The sequence below is a fragment of the Schistocerca americana genome, chromosome 3 (assembly GCF_021461395.2).
Source record: "Schistocerca americana isolate TAMUIC-IGC-003095 chromosome 3, iqSchAmer2.1, whole genome shotgun sequence".
In the NCBI taxonomy this organism is placed as follows: Eukaryota; Metazoa; Arthropoda; class Insecta; order Orthoptera; family Acrididae; genus Schistocerca; species Schistocerca americana.
In genome coordinates, this window is record NC_060121.1 from 595,238,369 (window position 1) to 595,256,512 (window position 18,144).

Below are 18,144 nucleotides of genomic sequence, written 5' to 3' on the forward strand. Positions count from 1 at the left end.
CCAGGGACTACATTGCTTTCACCTATCAGTGGCGGAAAGGGAGATCCTTCTGCCGTCAGGTAGAAAAGACGATGCACCACAAACGCTCACACATTTTTCATTCTGAAGTCAGACAGTTCAGTCCACTTCAGTTCAGTTCCTGCAGCTCAGCCATTCTGACAAATGCTAAGAATTCTTGCGCTAAGCTACGGAGCAAAGTTAAGATTTAGCTGTGACTGTTTTACTGAGAACTAGGACAGTTAAACGAGTATCTGCGTATTTACCTTGAGTCATAGCAATAATATCACTGACTGCCAAGAGACAGCAAAGGTTGTGATGTGAGGCTGTTCTGGCATGTACTTAGGTTTTAAGTCATTGGATACCGATATGCAGAAACGGAGATGGCAGTAGCATCGTGTACACAAGGTATAAAAGAGCAGTGCATTAGCAGAGCTGTCATTTGTACTCAGGTGATTCGTGTGAAAAGGTTTCCGTCGCGATTACGGCCGCACGATGAGAATTAATAGACTTTTAACGCGGAATGATAGTTGGAGCTAGACGCATGAGAAATTCGGTTTCGGATATCATTTGCGATTTTAATATTCGGAGATCAACAGTGTCAAGAATGTGCCGAAAATACGTAATCTGAGAAATTACCCATCACCACGAAGTATAGTAACGGACAACCGACTCGATTGCGTTTGCTACGGTACATCACCTGCAGCGCCTCTGCTCAGCTATCGATCATAGCAGTCGGACCCTAGACGATTGGAAAGCCGTGGCGTGGTCAAATGAGACCCGGTTTCTGTTGGTAAAAGCTGATGGTGCAGACACCTCGAAACCACGGACCCATATTTTCAACACGCCACTGTGCAAGCTGGTGGTGTCTCCATAATGGTATAGCCTGTGTTTGAATTGAATGGACTGGGTCCTCTTGTCAAATTGAACCGATCATTGACTCGAAATTGTTATGTTCTGCTACATGGAGAGTATTTGCAGCCATTCATGGATTCATTTCCCCAAACAACGATGGAATTTTTATGCCCATGTCGCCATGCCACAGTTATTAGTGATTGGTTTGAGGAGCATTCTGGAAAATTCGAGTGAATGGTTTGGCCATCCAGATTGCCCGACCTGAGTCCCATCGAACATTTATGGGACATAATCGAGATGTCAAATGGTGCACAAAGTCCTGCACTGGCAACGCTATGGACGCTTATAGAGGCAGCGTGGCTCAGTATTTCTGTGGAGGACTTCCAACGACTTGTTGAGTCCATGCGACGTCGAGCTGGTGCACTACTCCGTCTAAAGGAGGTCTGACGCTATAGACAATGCATTAAGAACCATCCCATGACTTTTGTCCCCTCGGTTTACAAGCTGCTTCGAGGAGTCTTGGGTATACTGCCAGTTCCAATCGTAGAACGTCCACGACATTTCGTCGAGAAACCAGTCACCAGTTGGCAGCGATGCAATGAAATTTCTCCCGCATTCTGGCGGTATCTACACCTGCCTGTCCAGAGATGGGTCTCGTGGGCCCCGCTCCGTTCTCCGTGGTGGGGCTGGCGTATGTGTGTGTGTGTGTGTGAGGGGTGAGGTGGACAAAAGTCTCAGATGCCTTACGTCCGCCTGTCGCATCTCGCATACAGATGTTATGTTCTGCTATGGTAGAGCTTAGTATTATCTTCCATTCCTTGCTCAGTTGGAAGATAGTGTCCATGTTGTTCAACACTCTATTACACAGGACATACTCAATTTCAGATTAACAAAGTCCGACGGTAGAACTGTGGCACCTGGTATCCGTCTTCCACGAGAGTGGATACAGCGTCCGATAGATTCGGACGGCCCTTGGAAGGAAGAACTCCAAAAACGACACGCAGGACGAAAAGAAGGCGATGAGAAGACCACTTTCATAGCGTTTGCTGGAAATGTGTCGTCAAAAACTGGAAGAATATTGCGAAAACACCACGTAGCTCTACTTTTTCGCCTACCAACCAAAACACGAGTTATTAGGGACAGTGCAAGACGACACGGTTCTCAAAAAGGCGGGTGTGTACTAAGTTTTGTGTGAATGCGAAAAAATTTATATTAGAGAAACGATCAGCATAACTGAAAATCGATGTATCGAACATGAGCGCCACATCAGCCCAACAAGTCTACAATAGCGGAAAAATGGACTGAAAATGGGTATAAAATGGGTATAAAATGAATTACCAGTCTTGCCTCGCACTGGTATATTTTAGGATTGCTTTTTTAAAGAAGGAGTTGAAATCTGTGTAACTGATAATTTTATGAGCAGGGGCACATGTTCCCGACTCATCAAGGAAGGAGAGGCAGTACTTTGCTCAATCAAAGCAGAACCTCACAACCTGACGCGACATGAGACGGAGACGACGGACTGAACGCAACTGAGGCGCGGCCTACTATCTCAACGCCCGAAAACCGTTGAAAAGAGCAGAAGAGAAATGCTACTATTTTATGTGATGTTACGACATTCATTTCGAAAATGTTGTTTGAGTTAATATGAGATTTGTTCACCCAATATGAGAGGAACAAAATACAAAGGAGTTCTTTAAAAGGAAGTTACGTCATTTCGTAGCATGAAGACTCTATAACTCTCGACCCCCTGGAAACTCTAACGAAGTCACACGACGAGTGTCGATGGCACGATACAGCAAGTCCACAGCTTCAAGAAACTTCGAGGAGGCGACCATAAGAAAGCAGTCACGTAGAAATTCACGAGCAGTATCAGGGTGACGTATCACTGAATGTAACACGTCCTCTGGGTTCAGAGTAGCCATCAAAAGCCCTTGCCGTTATATTGCACTAAGCACAAATATTTACAAAAAGGTACAGTTTTTCGAGCATCTTTTGGGAATGCAAAGTTTAGAACGTTGCAAAACCAGACCTTCAATTTTTTGCACAGCTTAAAGATAAAATTATACTCCGTATGGTGGCAGATTTTCCTTGAATTTTTATCAGTCATTTCATCGCCGTGATTGATCTTGTAGGCCTAGCCTCTTAATACTGCGGCGGAGAAAACACGGCTATAAAAGCTTTATGTTTTGTTTGTTGCATCATATATCATTGTTAAATAATAATCTACATTTTCCCATGTAAGGTGTTTCTTTGGTAACCGCTGTAGAAGGTATAATTTTAGCGACGCTGTGTCAAACCAGCGCACAACCACTTCTAAAATATTGCTATAATGAATATGAGGTCTGCTCACCAATCTAAATGAATGTTGTATAAGAGTTCAGCCGATTCTTTCAAAGGAAGTTAAGTCATTTCGTAGCTTGAAGGCTACAGAGCTCTCCTACAATCCTCGACCCTCAGCAAAGGGAAAAGAAGTCTATTCCAGCAATGAAAAGGTAAAACTGTTAGGATGTTCTGTTGTAGTTTTGGCAGCTGCGGTGGTTGTCACATGCAGGGAGCAAGAACATTACTTTTAGGAATCAGTATAATGGGAAATGTATTATGAAAACCTGATAATCAAACATTTGTCAATAAATCGACGGTGAATTGTAATGTGAGTTTGAACAGTAAGTGAAAAATCCAACTCTGACAGGCAGTGAGTACTGGAATAAAGTTTGCGGGACACAACTACCATTAAAAAATAATCCGTAATAGCTTCCACAGAGTCTGAAGTCTCACTGCTGTTGTAGTCTCTCTGTGGCTCCCACCTGTTGCCTTCATCCATCTCTCTTCCTCTTTCACTGCCACTCTTTCTCTCCTCCCATCATTGTCTTGTCTCTCTTTTCTTCCACTGGCACTGCCTCCCCACTCTTTCACCATCACTATCTCTCTGCTACATTCTACCAGCGCAAAAAAACGCGAGTGTGTTTGCTTGCCAAACGTTTTGGTGCTCTTTTAAAGATCAAAAATTCGCCTTTATTCGCTGGCTCTCTTATTTACTCTGCTACAGCAGCGCGTGCTGCTCATATAAAACGAATTCTATAGGTTAATAGTATTTTGACACGTATAAACAGCAAATAAGTACGTATAATATAAGATTACCACAAAATCGTTTGCGCTACATTTTTTTCTGGATACTTTGCTCATCGATGACAATTCCTCGAAAATGTCCTGCCTGTAATTTGTGTAGTAAAAGGGTAAAAATGTTATTAGAAATGTGTTACTGAACATGCAGCCTTCCCTCTCATACACAATTTTTTACTGTCATTTTAAGCTCTTTTCAGCCCATTGTTTGTCACTGCAGTACCATTACACACAGACAGTGTGTCATAAAGTTTTATTGGTGAAGAAGTGCTGATTAAAACATAGTTTCCAGAATGAGATTTTCACTCTGCAGCGGAGTGTGCGCTGATATGAAACTTCCTGGCAGATTAAAACTGTGTGCCCGTCCGAGACTCGAAGTCGGGACCTTTGCCTTTCGCGGGCAAGTGCTATACCAACTGAGCTACCGAAGCACGACTGACGCCCGGTACTCGCAGCTTTACTTCTGCCAGTACCTCGTCTCCTACCTTCCAAACTTTACAGAAGCTCTCCTGCGAACCTTGCAGAACTAGCACTCCTGAAAGAAAGAGTGAAAAGTCTCGGTCGGGCACACAGTTTTAATCTACCAGGAAGTTTCATATCAGCGCACACTCCGCTGCAGAGTGAAAATATCATTCTGGAAACATATCATCTTAAGAACATATGATAAAAATATCGATTTGCACTGAATAAAAATTACGGAAGTCGCCATCACCACAATTGGTTCTTTTGGTACCCAAAATTCATAGTTTTTCGGGCTTTTGTAAGGAATCACCCATGAACGAACGGTGCTTTAATAAGCCAGCTTAGGTCCACACTTGACCACACCTAGTGCAAAAGAGACAACCGATTTGCTCGATTTTCCTGGTCTGGTGGATGTGTATAATGTGTAGTGTAGTATAACTGCAGTATACCCGTTCTTTCGACTGGTATACAAACGGTCACTAAGGCAAGGGCTATTCAAAACACTTGACTTCTTATCTGTGTGATTAATGGAACCCGAGATATGGTCCCCTGAAAAACAGCAAAAGTATTTTCGCAAGAGGCTTTTTGGAACGTACTGGTACCATGCACTATCGTGCACAGACCACTGAGAACATTACACTCTCCAAAGGAATTCCGATGATCTGAAGTATGGTCACAAGTGTTGCAGTAGATCTGCTTTGGTAAATTTCTCGTATGTCTTGTCTGTGCCGTTATCAGAAAAAAAGGTAGAAAATGCTTTTAAGATAAGAGATACTCTACAAGTGTACCTCTCCACTCTGCAAAATCTTCCAAGAACTGCGCAATATGTTTCAGTCTCACGTACAGAAACTTGAAAAAATATGAACAGTAAGACACGAACAATTGGCTTTACGTGTGAGCGGAACCATTGCCAATCCAAGTCGTCGACTATACCAGCAGTGATTAACATACAACCGCGACTATTATGGACTTTTTATCGTCATCCTTTACTGCAAATGTGTATTCCAGGTAATCGTTGCACTTCACATCCGATTGTTTTTAATTTATTTGAAATGAAAAAAAGAACTGTAGAAGATCTGATATTTTTACATATATCCCCAAATATGACAGCTAATTTTAGGAGGGTAAAGTAGAATGGTAACTAAAGAGCCTCGAAAATTGCAAGGAATTATAGAAATTATAAACTACCACGTTGAACACAGAGTACTTTTCAGTGGAGGCTTCCTTAAGAGGTTTGGCTTAATGGCGTGGCCAGCAACATTGCAGCATGTTGACCTACCAGCTGTCGACAACAAATTCGACACGGCTCACGATTTCACAGTTAGATCCGACAGAGCACAGGAATATGAGTAAGACTAAAGGGAGAGACCCTCCACCAAGAATTAAACATGAACAGAAAAAAAAACTTGTCGAATAAGGGCGGAAACGACCGAAAAAAAACCTCCCTTCATTTATACATTCGTATAGGTATCGTTTACAGCTGTTTTCACAATCGTAGTAATCCGTGAATTACAGATAATTTTGACCGCACACTTCCATTTCATATTGTGTAAATTATGACTCTTGAATGTTACGAGAGTTGATTGCTATTATAAGAGGAGCGTTCAATGAGTAATGCAACATTTTTCTTTCTCGGCCGACCTCAGCTGAAAAATTACGGACTTTGTTGTGAGGCATATTGGAAAATTTCCGTTTCATGAAGTTCCGACAGGTGGGGGCGCCATACATTACCTTCAGAATGTCGTCTATAATGGAGGCGCGTTCCCTGCCGAGAGCTGTCATTGACTTCCTTCTAAGTGAAAACCAGTGCATCGCAGATATTCATAGGTGCTTGCAGAATGTCTACGGATACCTGACAGTGAACAAAGCAAGGCGAGTCGCTGGGCGAAACGTCCGTCATAGTCACAACAAGGTCGTGCAAACATGTTAGATCTCCTGCGTGTCGGTAGGCCGCACACAGCTGTAACTCCTGCTGTGTTGGAACATGAACACACTTTCATGCGAGGTGATCGATAGATAACCACCAGACAGCTCGCTTCACAACTGGACGTGTCTGTCGATAACGCTGACACACTCGTCCACCAGTTGGGGTACTCTAAGGTATGCGCTGGATGGGCTCCTCGCGGCCTAACAGAAGACCATAAAGAGCAACAAAGGACCATTTTGCCGAGTTGCTTGCGCGCTACGTGGCTGATTGTGACATTTTTTTGTAACTTCGTCACAGGCGATGAAGCATGTCTTCGTCACATGGAATCAGAAACAAGGCTACTTCCGAAAAGAAAGTACAAAGCCGCACCGCCAGCCAGTAGAGTCATCGCGACGGTTTCTGGGACTCTGAAGAGGTTATTCTGTTTGATATCCTCCCTCATGGTGCAACGACCAAATCTGAAATGTAATATCCTACACTTATGAAATTGAAGAAACGACTTCACCGCGTTCGTCGCCACAAAATTCAAATCAATTGCTTTTTTCTTCATGACAAGGCAAGGCTTCACACAAATCTGCGCATCTGAGAGGAGCTCACAAAATTTGATTGGACTGTCGTCCCTCATTCACCCTACAGCCCGGGTCTCGCACCTTCGAACTTCCATCACTTTAGCCCAATGAAGAATGCACTCCACGGGAAGCAGTACGTGGATAACGCAGCAAGACGGTGGTCACGACGTCGACCAATAGGGTGGTACCATGTGGGCGTACAGGTGCTCCCAGTAAGGTGACATTCAGCCGTCACAGGGAGTGGAGAGCATGTTGAACAATAGCATTTTGTAGTCGAAAGAGTGGAATCCTAAACAAAACCAACCTGTTTACAGAAAAAAATGTGCTGCATTACTTATTGCACGCTCCTAGCAGCTCTTAAAGTAATATTGTGACTGGAGTACATCTCAAGTATTCGGGCGTATGCTTTTCAAAGGCTGTATTTTCCTAATTGCCAGTTTCTTGGCCTTTATGCCATAACAATGTACTGTTCACAAAGTATTATTATGAGATTAGAATATTTGATATATTTTATGTTTATTAAGCAATTCATAATTATTGTATTGGAACACTTCCAATATTTTCTGTTGATATTAGTAAAATTATCCTCATCTGTGTCAACTTAAAAGTAGTAGTGATGGGAAATGATTGAGGAAGGGGGTGGGGTTGAGTGAAAGACGGTGGAGACAGACAGAGACAGTAATTAAGTATAACCCACGACCAGAACCGAACCCGGGAACTACACACGCGTCTGTGGAACAAAAGGTACTGTACTTACCTCCCTCGAGTATGACCACACGACTTCCATCTCCGTAGGAGATCTCTATCCCGTCGAATTCGAAACCTTCGTATGTAGTTCCACCGAAGACCCTCCTCGTATAGTCAGGATATGCCTGCACTAGCGAATCGATCCAGGCGAAGATCTACAAACGAGGGCGTTTTTTGATTAAAACGATTTATTGTTATTTAAGGCTTACTTAAAAGTCTAAATAGTTACTTTACGCTATCAGAAAACAGAAAACTAGATGCTTCTGTACGTGGTTGTGGCACATAGATGCCCCACATAGTTTTGTAAGCATATTTCCATTCGTGAAGCTGTTAATGACTTATCACTGAAAATTTAAGGTAAAATGTAACCATTATTATTTTTGATACAACCATGTATATTACGGGTTTATGCCAGCGACTCAATTAGAAACTGAATTATAGACTGAACTATAACATTACATATGGATTTACCAAATTTCAACAAAACTCGGTATATTCGATTCATCAGCATATTAGTATTAGTTGTGAAATTTTAGATCCCTCAGTGATGTGATGACGACCAGAACCAACATTAATGCAAAATAAGGGTACTGCAGTGTAGTAGATTTAAATCATGATGCTGAAGAAAGTAGGTTAGGAAATGAGAAACTAAAAGCAGTAGACCAGTTTTGTTGTTACAGAAGCAACTAAGGGATGAAGGCATTTGTAAAGAATGTATATAAGGGGCAGTCAAATGAAAACGAAGCTCATGCAAAAAAGTTAATGAATTATTCCACTGGTTAATCTAGCAAAAACTGTCATGCTAATTTGCATCCAAAACGATAGCACAAAGCAATCAAGTAAAACATCTTTACTTCTCGACATTACAAACAACATTAACACTCAGTCAAAGCTTGTTATCTATACTCATTTCACCTCTGTGTAACATTACGTTACAGTCCATTGAACGCATTCTAAACACAACTGAAGTAATAGACCACCAACAGAAGTTCAGTATTCATTGTCTCTTATTGTGTAACTGTCACCAATGGTGTCAAACGAGTTGCATTTTCTTTCTTTCTATCTTTTTTTTTTTTTTTTGGTGATTCACTTTCAAATCACAGTTTATCAAAATTAAGACAGCACATCATACATTGTACAAACATGTCCTGTTGCAATGAAAAGTTAATAAAACGCTAGACATGTGCAGTCTGTAACAAATTATTGTATGCATTGAGCCACTGATTTACATCAATGAAAATACCACGAACCTATTAATATGATACTAACTGTAAGCACACTTTCATCAGACTGTTCATGCAATGATAGCAGTATGTAAACTCTCAAAGGTGTTACCTGAGTGCGAGACCAGCTTAGACAAATTGTGCATACTTTTTATCATGCCAGATGTTAAGCACAGACTAATTCTATATATGTCTTTGTCGTGTGACTATCAGATGAAAATGAAAATTTTTCTGTGGTGAGGGATACCTATATACTGGTGTAATGATATTTAGCAATCTTGAGAATTGAAATGCAGTTTGTAAAACTGCACCGATTGTGAATTACCAATTTTGAAGTGAAGTTACCATATTTGGCATTATGTTAATTTAGTTAGTTCTTCATAACTGATTAATGAAGGATACTATCTAGTTCAAAAAAGTCAGGGCACCAAAATTTCGAATTCAGATGCTGGAATGTAACAGGCCTTCTTGCTCAAATGACAGAATCAGTTTAGAATGTGTCTGAACTTCAATTACAGTTAGCTTCCAAGATACTTAGGTTCCGTAAAACTGAAATAGATTATTCAGTAGAATGAAATGGTGACTTTCTAATGAGTGCTGCCAATACTCTCAGACATACTAGTTAGCACATAGTACTTTTACCACTACATACAGCAGTTATAGATTCAGTTATCAGTTACTCTTCATTGACATGGCTTCTAGTGAAACTAAGTTTTCTGACATAATCAGTGGATTGGAAACTGCCACCTGAATAACAAATTAATTAGAAACAGTGTGTGCACAGTATTTTGGCTGTATAAGTCCCCATATCAATAATATTAGTGTACAGATCACCTAATTCCCATACTGGACACCTGATGCATGTGTGACTGACTACCCAGTATATTTGTGATGCCTCTTCAAATCTAACCATGTAACTGGGTCCCATCCTTCTGATGTGCAACATCAGGCAACCACTGATGTCACATGTCACCTGTCATGTGTCTGTTTGGTCGAATGTTTAAAAGGTTCTAGTCAAATTATTTCAAGCAATAACACCAATATTCAACCTTCATCAAATCGAACTGTTGTCTACTTGTATCATTCACACAAACACTACACATGAATAGAAAAATTAATGAAATTTATGTTGAAATACACACACACACACACACACACACACACACACACACACACACACACACATATTGAAATTGGAACCTAAATAGGTCATAACTATACAATGCAAAATAGAAATTCATTAGAATTTCCTGTATTTAATTTATAAATTTTTAACAATTCCATTTTTAGACTTGGGATATTAAACAAGAAGACACAAATGATTTTCATAATTTTGCTCACTTGTTTCATGGCTGAGTCTTGGGGAAAAGAGTTCTGAACTGACACTAAGTGTAGGAAAGTTCTGGCTGTGAATCTGTTTCACAGTCATTTTTTAAAATTTCCATATGTTTTACAACTCTCTATAACACAAACACATGAAAAACAACAATGTTCTAAATTGACACAATAATACAAATTTCTTCCTAAACCTGAAAGACAGTTGATTAATTCTTCTGCTAGGCAAAATATCAATAATAAATACAAAATTTTATGTAATTCAACAATTGTGAAATTAAAGTGGGTAGAAGCTACTTTTAAATTATCATATCATGTCATATCTGTACATTCCTGAAATTAAATCCAGTTTCTAAAGTACTATTCTTTCAAAAACTAGGTTTCTTCTGTTGTTTATTCCAGTCAGATCATCTACATAATTTTATTACTTGTTTAAAGTGGTTACTTATAAATAGATTTTCCATACTGCATTATTACTTAAAATTATTAATAAAGAAACATATACACACCAAACCAGTGTTTGCCTTATGTAGAATTGTTGGTGCAAATGAAATTGGGAAGTTTTATTTTACTGAGTGTAGGCTTCACCACTTAACACTGATGCATCCCTGACATTTCACCATTTTAATAACACTTCATTGGTTTATTACTATATCATCATTATGTCATATCTCCACATTCCAACTTTATTAAACATCACTTATTTGATTCAGGTTTCTCACAGAAAATAACTCTATTAGCTGTCATCTTACAGCAACAAACAAGAACAAAACTTTACTTTTCTTCACATAAGAGACAAAATAGCGTCACCTATAATGAAAAAACATTGAAATGTATTATGAACTACAGACACACACACACACACACACACACACACACACACACACACACACACACACACAGACGAATATTTGTGTACATATATATACATGAATTGCAAATATGACACCAACTTTGACAGATGTTGAATTATGTAAAATATTGTGTGCATGTATTACTAATGTTTTGCCTAGTAGAAGAATTAATCCACTTTTTTTAAGGTTTAGGAACAAACTTGTATTATTGTGTCAGATTACACAAACAGTTTCACACCAACAATTTTTCGTAAGGCAAATGATGGATTTCTGTGTATATGTTTCTGTATTAATAATTTCAAGTAATAATGCACTATGGAAAATCTATTTATGATTAATCACCTTAAATATGTAAGAAATCTGACTGTAAGTGATCTGACTGGAATAAAAACCAGAGGCAACTTAGTTTCTAAGAAAGTAAAGATGGAGTATTTTAGTAACTGAATTTAATTTCAGGAACAGCTGAATATAAAAGCAGCCTCCACGTAATTCTGTATAATAAATGTTGAAATATGTATAATTTTGTGTGTGAGAATTATTAAAGTTTCGACCAGTGGAAGAATTAATCCACTTTCTTATAGGTACAGGGAGAAATTCGTATTGTTGTTTCAGTTTAGCATATTGTTGTTTTTCATGTAAGTATGTTAATGGAGCATTAAGAAAAGGTGACTGAAGAACAGATTCACAGCCAGAAAAATTTAAGGTTGAATGTCAGTTAAGAACAGTATTCCCCAAGACAATGCCATGAAATAAGTGAGCAAAATTATATAAATGATTTGTGTCTTATTGTTTAATGTCCCAGGTCTAAAAAGGAATTGTTAAAATTTATAAAGTTATATACAGAAAATTCTAATGCATTTGTATTTTGCAATGTATGGTTATGATCAATATTTAAGTTTCAGTTTCAGTCGTATAATTTATATTTTAAAATCATATTGTGTGAAATTTTCTATGTTTGATTTCTGCTTGGTTTTAAAATGTCTACAAAAGGTACTACTGGTGGTTATTTTACACTGATGTATACAGTAAGCTATCCACTAAACATCTGTCTGTAAAATTAAGTAGTGTATGATGTAATGCAGAAAGCTGAAATAGTTCCTTCTGCTATTATTCTACACCTGTAGAGTGATTAATATTTTGGTACATGATAAAGTCTTGCAGATATCTTGGTCACAGACAAATTTGTTTATTGTAGCATATTTTGGCATACTATCTTTGGAAAACTTATGTAAATCTTTCTTTTATTTTCACAGTTTTCTGAAGATGATGTGTCAAAATGTTACACTAAATAAACTCGTCTGTGATCAAGAAGACACAAAAAATGTATTACTTGCTAAGCCTTAAAGGCCACATACCTTAAACATGGATTAGTTCATCAGGCAAATCAAAATTTTACTGGTCTTACACTCAGGTAACATCTTTGAGAATTTTCATACTGCGATCATTACATGAACATTCTGATGAAAGTGTGCTTACAATTATGACCATACTAACAGTTTCATGGTATTTTCATTGATGTTAATCAGTGGCTCAATTCATACAATAATATTTATTACAGACTGCATATGTCTAGCCTGTTATTAACTTTTACATTGCAACAGGACATGTTTGTACAATGGATAATGTGCTGTCTTAATTTTGATAAACTATTTTTGAAAATGAATCACCAACAGATGAAGGAAAAGCCTTTGGTTCACCACCATTTTCAAATTATTATTGTATCAAGATTGTAAGCGCAACTCATATAACACCACTGGTGACAGTCATGTAATAAGAGACAATGAATACTGAACTTCTATTGGTGGGCTATTACTTCAGTTGTGTTGAGAATGCGTTCAATGGACTGTAACGTAATGTTATGCAGAAATGAAATGGGTATATATAACAACAATGGATTGCATAAACAAGCTACAACTGAGTGTTAATGTTGTTTGTAATGTTAGGAAGTTAAGATGTTTTTCTTGGTTTCTTAATGATATCGTTTTGGATGCAAATTAGCATGACAATTTTTGCTAGATTTACCACTGGATTAATGCATAAAGAACTATCAGTTGATAGAAACTGGTCATCACTCCAGTGAAAGTATCTAATTAGCATAAACGTTGAATCGTTGAAAATTGAGCTTGGTCATTTTGTGTCCAACACTGAACTGTATGACTGCCATCAAAAGTAATGTTAGATGACTTCAATTATGTGTGTGCCACCAAGGGATTTCAATTTAAGCCAGGTGAGTATAATTACGCTCTGTAGGTGTAAATTACTTCTTTACTAATACTCTCAAATTACTTCAAATTTGCAACCACTATTCCTTCACATTCACAGAGTGTCAGATGATAAGACTAAGTAATAGCGTATATGTCTAAAATCTGTTCAGAAGGGGAAAAAGTGTATGTAGACCGATAACTTACCTCTTCTAGGGTGTGATAATCATCTAAAGCAAAGTCTGCTCTCACTACATTAGCCGGCCTCTCATTGTCAATCAAGCTGAAAATAGAAAAAAGTAAAGCTGTTTCGGTCTTGATTTGTCATTACTGATGATTATTAGGTGTGATAATTACTAATCGATGTGATGTCATATTTCTTCTCTGAACTGATAAACAGCTCTCTCAGCCACTCTTGGAGAGCATCCAGAGTGTACACCAACATTTTAAAGACAGAAAGATCACATGCACTGAAAAGAGATGTTCTTCAAGGAACAGCGAGATGTAATCGGAAAGCTAATAAATTGATAGCAGATTTCCTAACCAAAAAGTGCATTGTACCACCAAAGAAAGGAAGAGTCCTTGATTCACCATAATTTACAGATGGTAATCGTGTTAAGAGTGGAAACGCAACACATGTGAAACCACTGATGACAGTTATATTATTTGTAACTCATAAGAAACAATAGAATATTATAATTTGTATTGAGAGAAGTGACTCATCATCATCATCATCATCATTTTCATCCATTGTCAACACATCATGACGCCTTTGTTCACTCGTATCATCATCCTCCATCATCTTTCACTGTTGCATATTCCGAAATGTTTCGATATCGTCATTGTTACTCCATTGTCTAGAGTCCTTAGCTGACTGACTCTCTCCAGATGACAAAATGACAATATGTAAACTCAAACAGCAATAGGGAAATACAAATAAAAAATGAGAATAATAAATAAATCTGTAGCAACCAGAATATGAACACTCAAAAACAAGAACACGACATATTACCAACGTAATACCTATGGTCATGTCCATATATCTGATTTTCCAGATTGTGTATTCGTGTTGCCTATCAAATTACATGACATAAACTTTCGCAGGTGTTGCGTAACGCTTGTTTCTGACGTCAAAACACACATGCACACACACAAGCACGCACACGCGCTTGAACAGGGGTAATGTGCGTATCTGTTCCCTCCAGTCAGACAATGGTGCTTGGACGTCCTTCTCAAGCGATTTCGTTTGTCCTCAGACGATTAAAGCCTTCACCCCAACACTCCTCCCCCCTCCCCCCCCCCCTCCAGGGCAGACGTCTGTCGTTTGAGTTCAGTAGAGGGGTGACAGCAGCGGAGGCAGCCAGAACCATTTGCGCCTTGTGTGGGGATGGCACCATTGGACAGAGCACTGGAAGAAAATGGTTTTTCGTTTTAGCGAGAAACGTTTTAACATTAGTAACTCTCCACATTCAGGAAAACGTTCGGTGTTTGACGAAGATCGCTTAAACGAACTAATCCACAGTGATCGCCTACAGTGCACTCGAGAACTGGCCTAAGTGTGAACAGTGATCATCGCATCGTGCAGCAGCTGCATGCAACGGGGAAGGTTCAAAAATCGGAGGTATCGCACACTGTAATCTAAAACGACAAAAATCAGCGAATAGCCATTTGTGCATCTCTACTGCTCATTATCAATTGGTTCGTGAACAACACCGACTATTCCTGTCCTGTATCGTTACTGGTGACGAGAAATTTGACTTTATGCTAACATAAGGAAAAGAAGGGAATGGTTGAGCCCAAACAAAGCACCAATTGCCTGTACAAAGACTTGAGTGCATCTACGAAAGATAATGTCAAGCATCTGCTGGAACAGCGACGGTGTAGTGTACTACGAATTGCTTCCCAACGGGTAATAAGCAATGCAGACATTTATTGTCAAAGGCTGAGACGCAATCCAAGAATAACGACCGGCAAAGCTGCACGGAGTGATGCCGCTACACGATATACGCCCGCCTACATTCTGCTAGACTGACAGAAAACATACGTAGTATTGGGTCGGTAAGTCAGTCGGCACTCACCTTGTTTCCCTGATGCTGCGGGCTCGGATTTCCACCTTCGCCGCTCTCAACCGAACGACGTCCAAGGACCTTCCTTTCCGAATGCAAAATATGCTCCGAATATGGCTCGACGTGGTTGCTAAGGTTGCGGAATCGAAAAGTTACCCAAACGCTGACAGACTTCTGTAAATAGTTAAGGAGACTTAAGTCTCTGTTATGTGTAACTGTTGGGTTTATTAAACTTATGGACAAACGCTAGTAATGTATGTACCAGACTAACAACTTTTCAGAACGGTAGGGGAAATATACTTCAAGTATGAGAAACTTTTCTTCTGTTCTTCACTTCATGTGGGACACTTCGCTGCTAGGCGTGGTGAAAAACCTACATCAGCTAAAGATATATCACTCAGAACTTTGCTTCCATGTGCAGTGGCCGTTGGCCTGCCTTAGGTAGTAGTCACCTACCCACAACAAACTGCAGCCATGGTGACAGCGATGCACCAACCAATGCCCCCATGTAGACGCGCGGGGGACAGGCTAGCTGGCCACTGGAAGCTGTCAGTCAACTGTTCCGACAGATCAAAATCATCATATGGTAACGGCATGCGCTTAAACATTCCTAACAAAAACTACCAGTGTATGTTTCTTTGCTCTTACCGGAACAATAACAGAAAACTAGGACAACTATCCTTCGAAATTTTCATCAGTACGGGCTCTCTCAAAGTCTTGCCATCAAACATCTAGGTTTGGTAGATCACGTTATGGGGAACAACTTTTTTTGGAGACAAAATATTTGTTGACCCCAGCGACTATTAGCCGACTCTGGAATGACGTGCTGCATACTGGCTATCCAAGCAAACTGATATGAGTGAGTTCCAGCAAGAAAATCTTGAGAATAAGTGTAAGTGGAAAAAGATATTTTAGAAGCGAATTAGGTTTAATTTAGATAGGCCTACCCCCCTACAAGTGACTGGATTATAGGCAACACAGAAGACATATACACGTAGCAGAGTGCTTAGGCCTTGTCGCCTCTCAGGCGCATAACCACCACGAAAGGACGCCTTGCGACTGCGGGAAGCTCAGGCGAACATTTGGTCTCTAATGACAGGTGTTCACCATGCGTGTTCCATTTTCCCTGAACGTTTCATGCAAAAACTTCGAAAACATCCTGTGTAATTGGGTGAAACTAACTAGCAGTGGTCCAACATATTATGGAAATAAAATGATTAAAATGTAATCTATTTATATTTACATTAATTAACCTCTAGTGTGTGTCAGGAAGATTTGATAAGTGTGTAATTAGCAATGTTAGACCAAACTAACCCTCACTACAAGTTGTATGCATGCTGACTGTTATTGGATTATTCTTAATTGTTCAATTATATCCACAAGTAGTGAATGCAACCATTATGTTAACAAGTATCTACATACAGGCTGTTTGATTGTTACAGATAGTCGAAATGGGAGGGCGGAGGACAGGAAAACAAGCAAATAATCCCAGTAAACATACGACATAAAAATAGTGGTTGCCCAATCGACTTATTACGACTGTGTCAATGAACTCCTTGCGACAGTTCCCACAGAACCAAAATGCAGATATGCACTTCAGGACATATGACTCATGTGAATGGAGGTTTCAGCATCCCTCCTCATCAACAGCCATATACATATAGTTCTCCACGCGTGCTCTGAACGCACTGATAACCATCCGTAGTGAATACCTGTAGCTCATCGACACTATAGATTGTGCAGGAATACGGAATACGTCAAAGCTTTTAAACATACCCCCCCCCCCCCTAATTCCCCACAAAAAGAATCCGATGTTTTCAAGTCCTGGGGTCTGGGAGGTCTCGGTATTGTTATCGAAACACTTTTAACCAATGCTCAAGTGTCAGTAATGATGATGAAATCATACGGAGTTTGGAAAAATTCGTAGCCTCGGACATCAACGATATTATAACACTCGTATGACAGCACTTGTACATAAATAATATCGGTAAAACCCTTGGTGTCCGGACATTTGTTTGTTAGGACTATTTGTTGCTTCCACCTTCTTCTACTCGTCTCTTTAGTTTTTACCTGCAATAGTCAGACATCTCGTCTATAGAAAGAACTATTGTAGACATATTTGCGAGTGGATGCAAAAGAAACATAGCCGATGTCGACAGACCTCAGCTGGGCAACCACAGAGAGGAGGCTAGCTGGTCGCGACGCTTCTCTTCCACCAACTTCTCCAGTGAAGCCGCCACAACGACCTGTGCCGAATTAGGGATGACTTAATTTAGTGGCTGACACCTAGCGACTAATTTCGTTTAATTTCGTAACTCCACAGACAAAATTTTGTCACATTTAACTTTAGATGAATATGGAACACGTAGGTCTTTATAGACAGCAAACCTTTCCCTCGCTTCCTCCCTTCCACACCATCCCCCTTCCTATTTTTGTATGACAACTCTTGTGTGATACGGAAGGTATTTGCCTGCTAAACTTACAGTTTATTTCTAACAAACTTATATAGGTATGTCGCTGCGAATTCTGTACGGTATTTCAAAAAGATTTCACCCAACATCAAAAACATGTAGCCGGCCGCTGTGGCCGAGCGGTTCTAGGCGCTTCAGTCTGGAACCGCGCGATCGCTACGGTCACAGATTCGAATCCTGCCTCGGGCATGGATGTGTGTGATGTCCTTAGGTTAGTTAGGTTTAAATAGTTCCACGTTCTAGGGGACTGATGACCTCAGATGTTAAGTCCCATAGTGCTCAGAGCAATTTGAACCATTTTTTAACCAAAAACA

The 18,144-nt window shown here is 39.6% G+C and overlaps 1 protein-coding gene across 2 annotated transcripts in view; it reads right to left on the minus strand.

Annotated features, from left to right (window-relative positions):
- LOC124607364 (zinc carboxypeptidase-like) overlaps window positions 1–18,144 on the minus strand; it is a 117,212-nt gene that overhangs the window by 56,966 nt on the left and 42,102 nt on the right. For both annotated transcript variants that reach the window (XM_047139673.1, XM_047139672.1), the window contains exons 4-5: window positions 13,501–13,576; window positions 7,691–7,835 (exon numbers count right to left, since the gene is read on the minus strand). In XM_047139673.1, coding sequence (XP_046995629.1) covers window positions 7,691–7,835; window positions 13,501–13,576 — 221 coding nt within the window. The remainder of the gene's footprint in view (window positions 1–7,690; window positions 7,836–13,500; window positions 13,577–18,144) is intronic.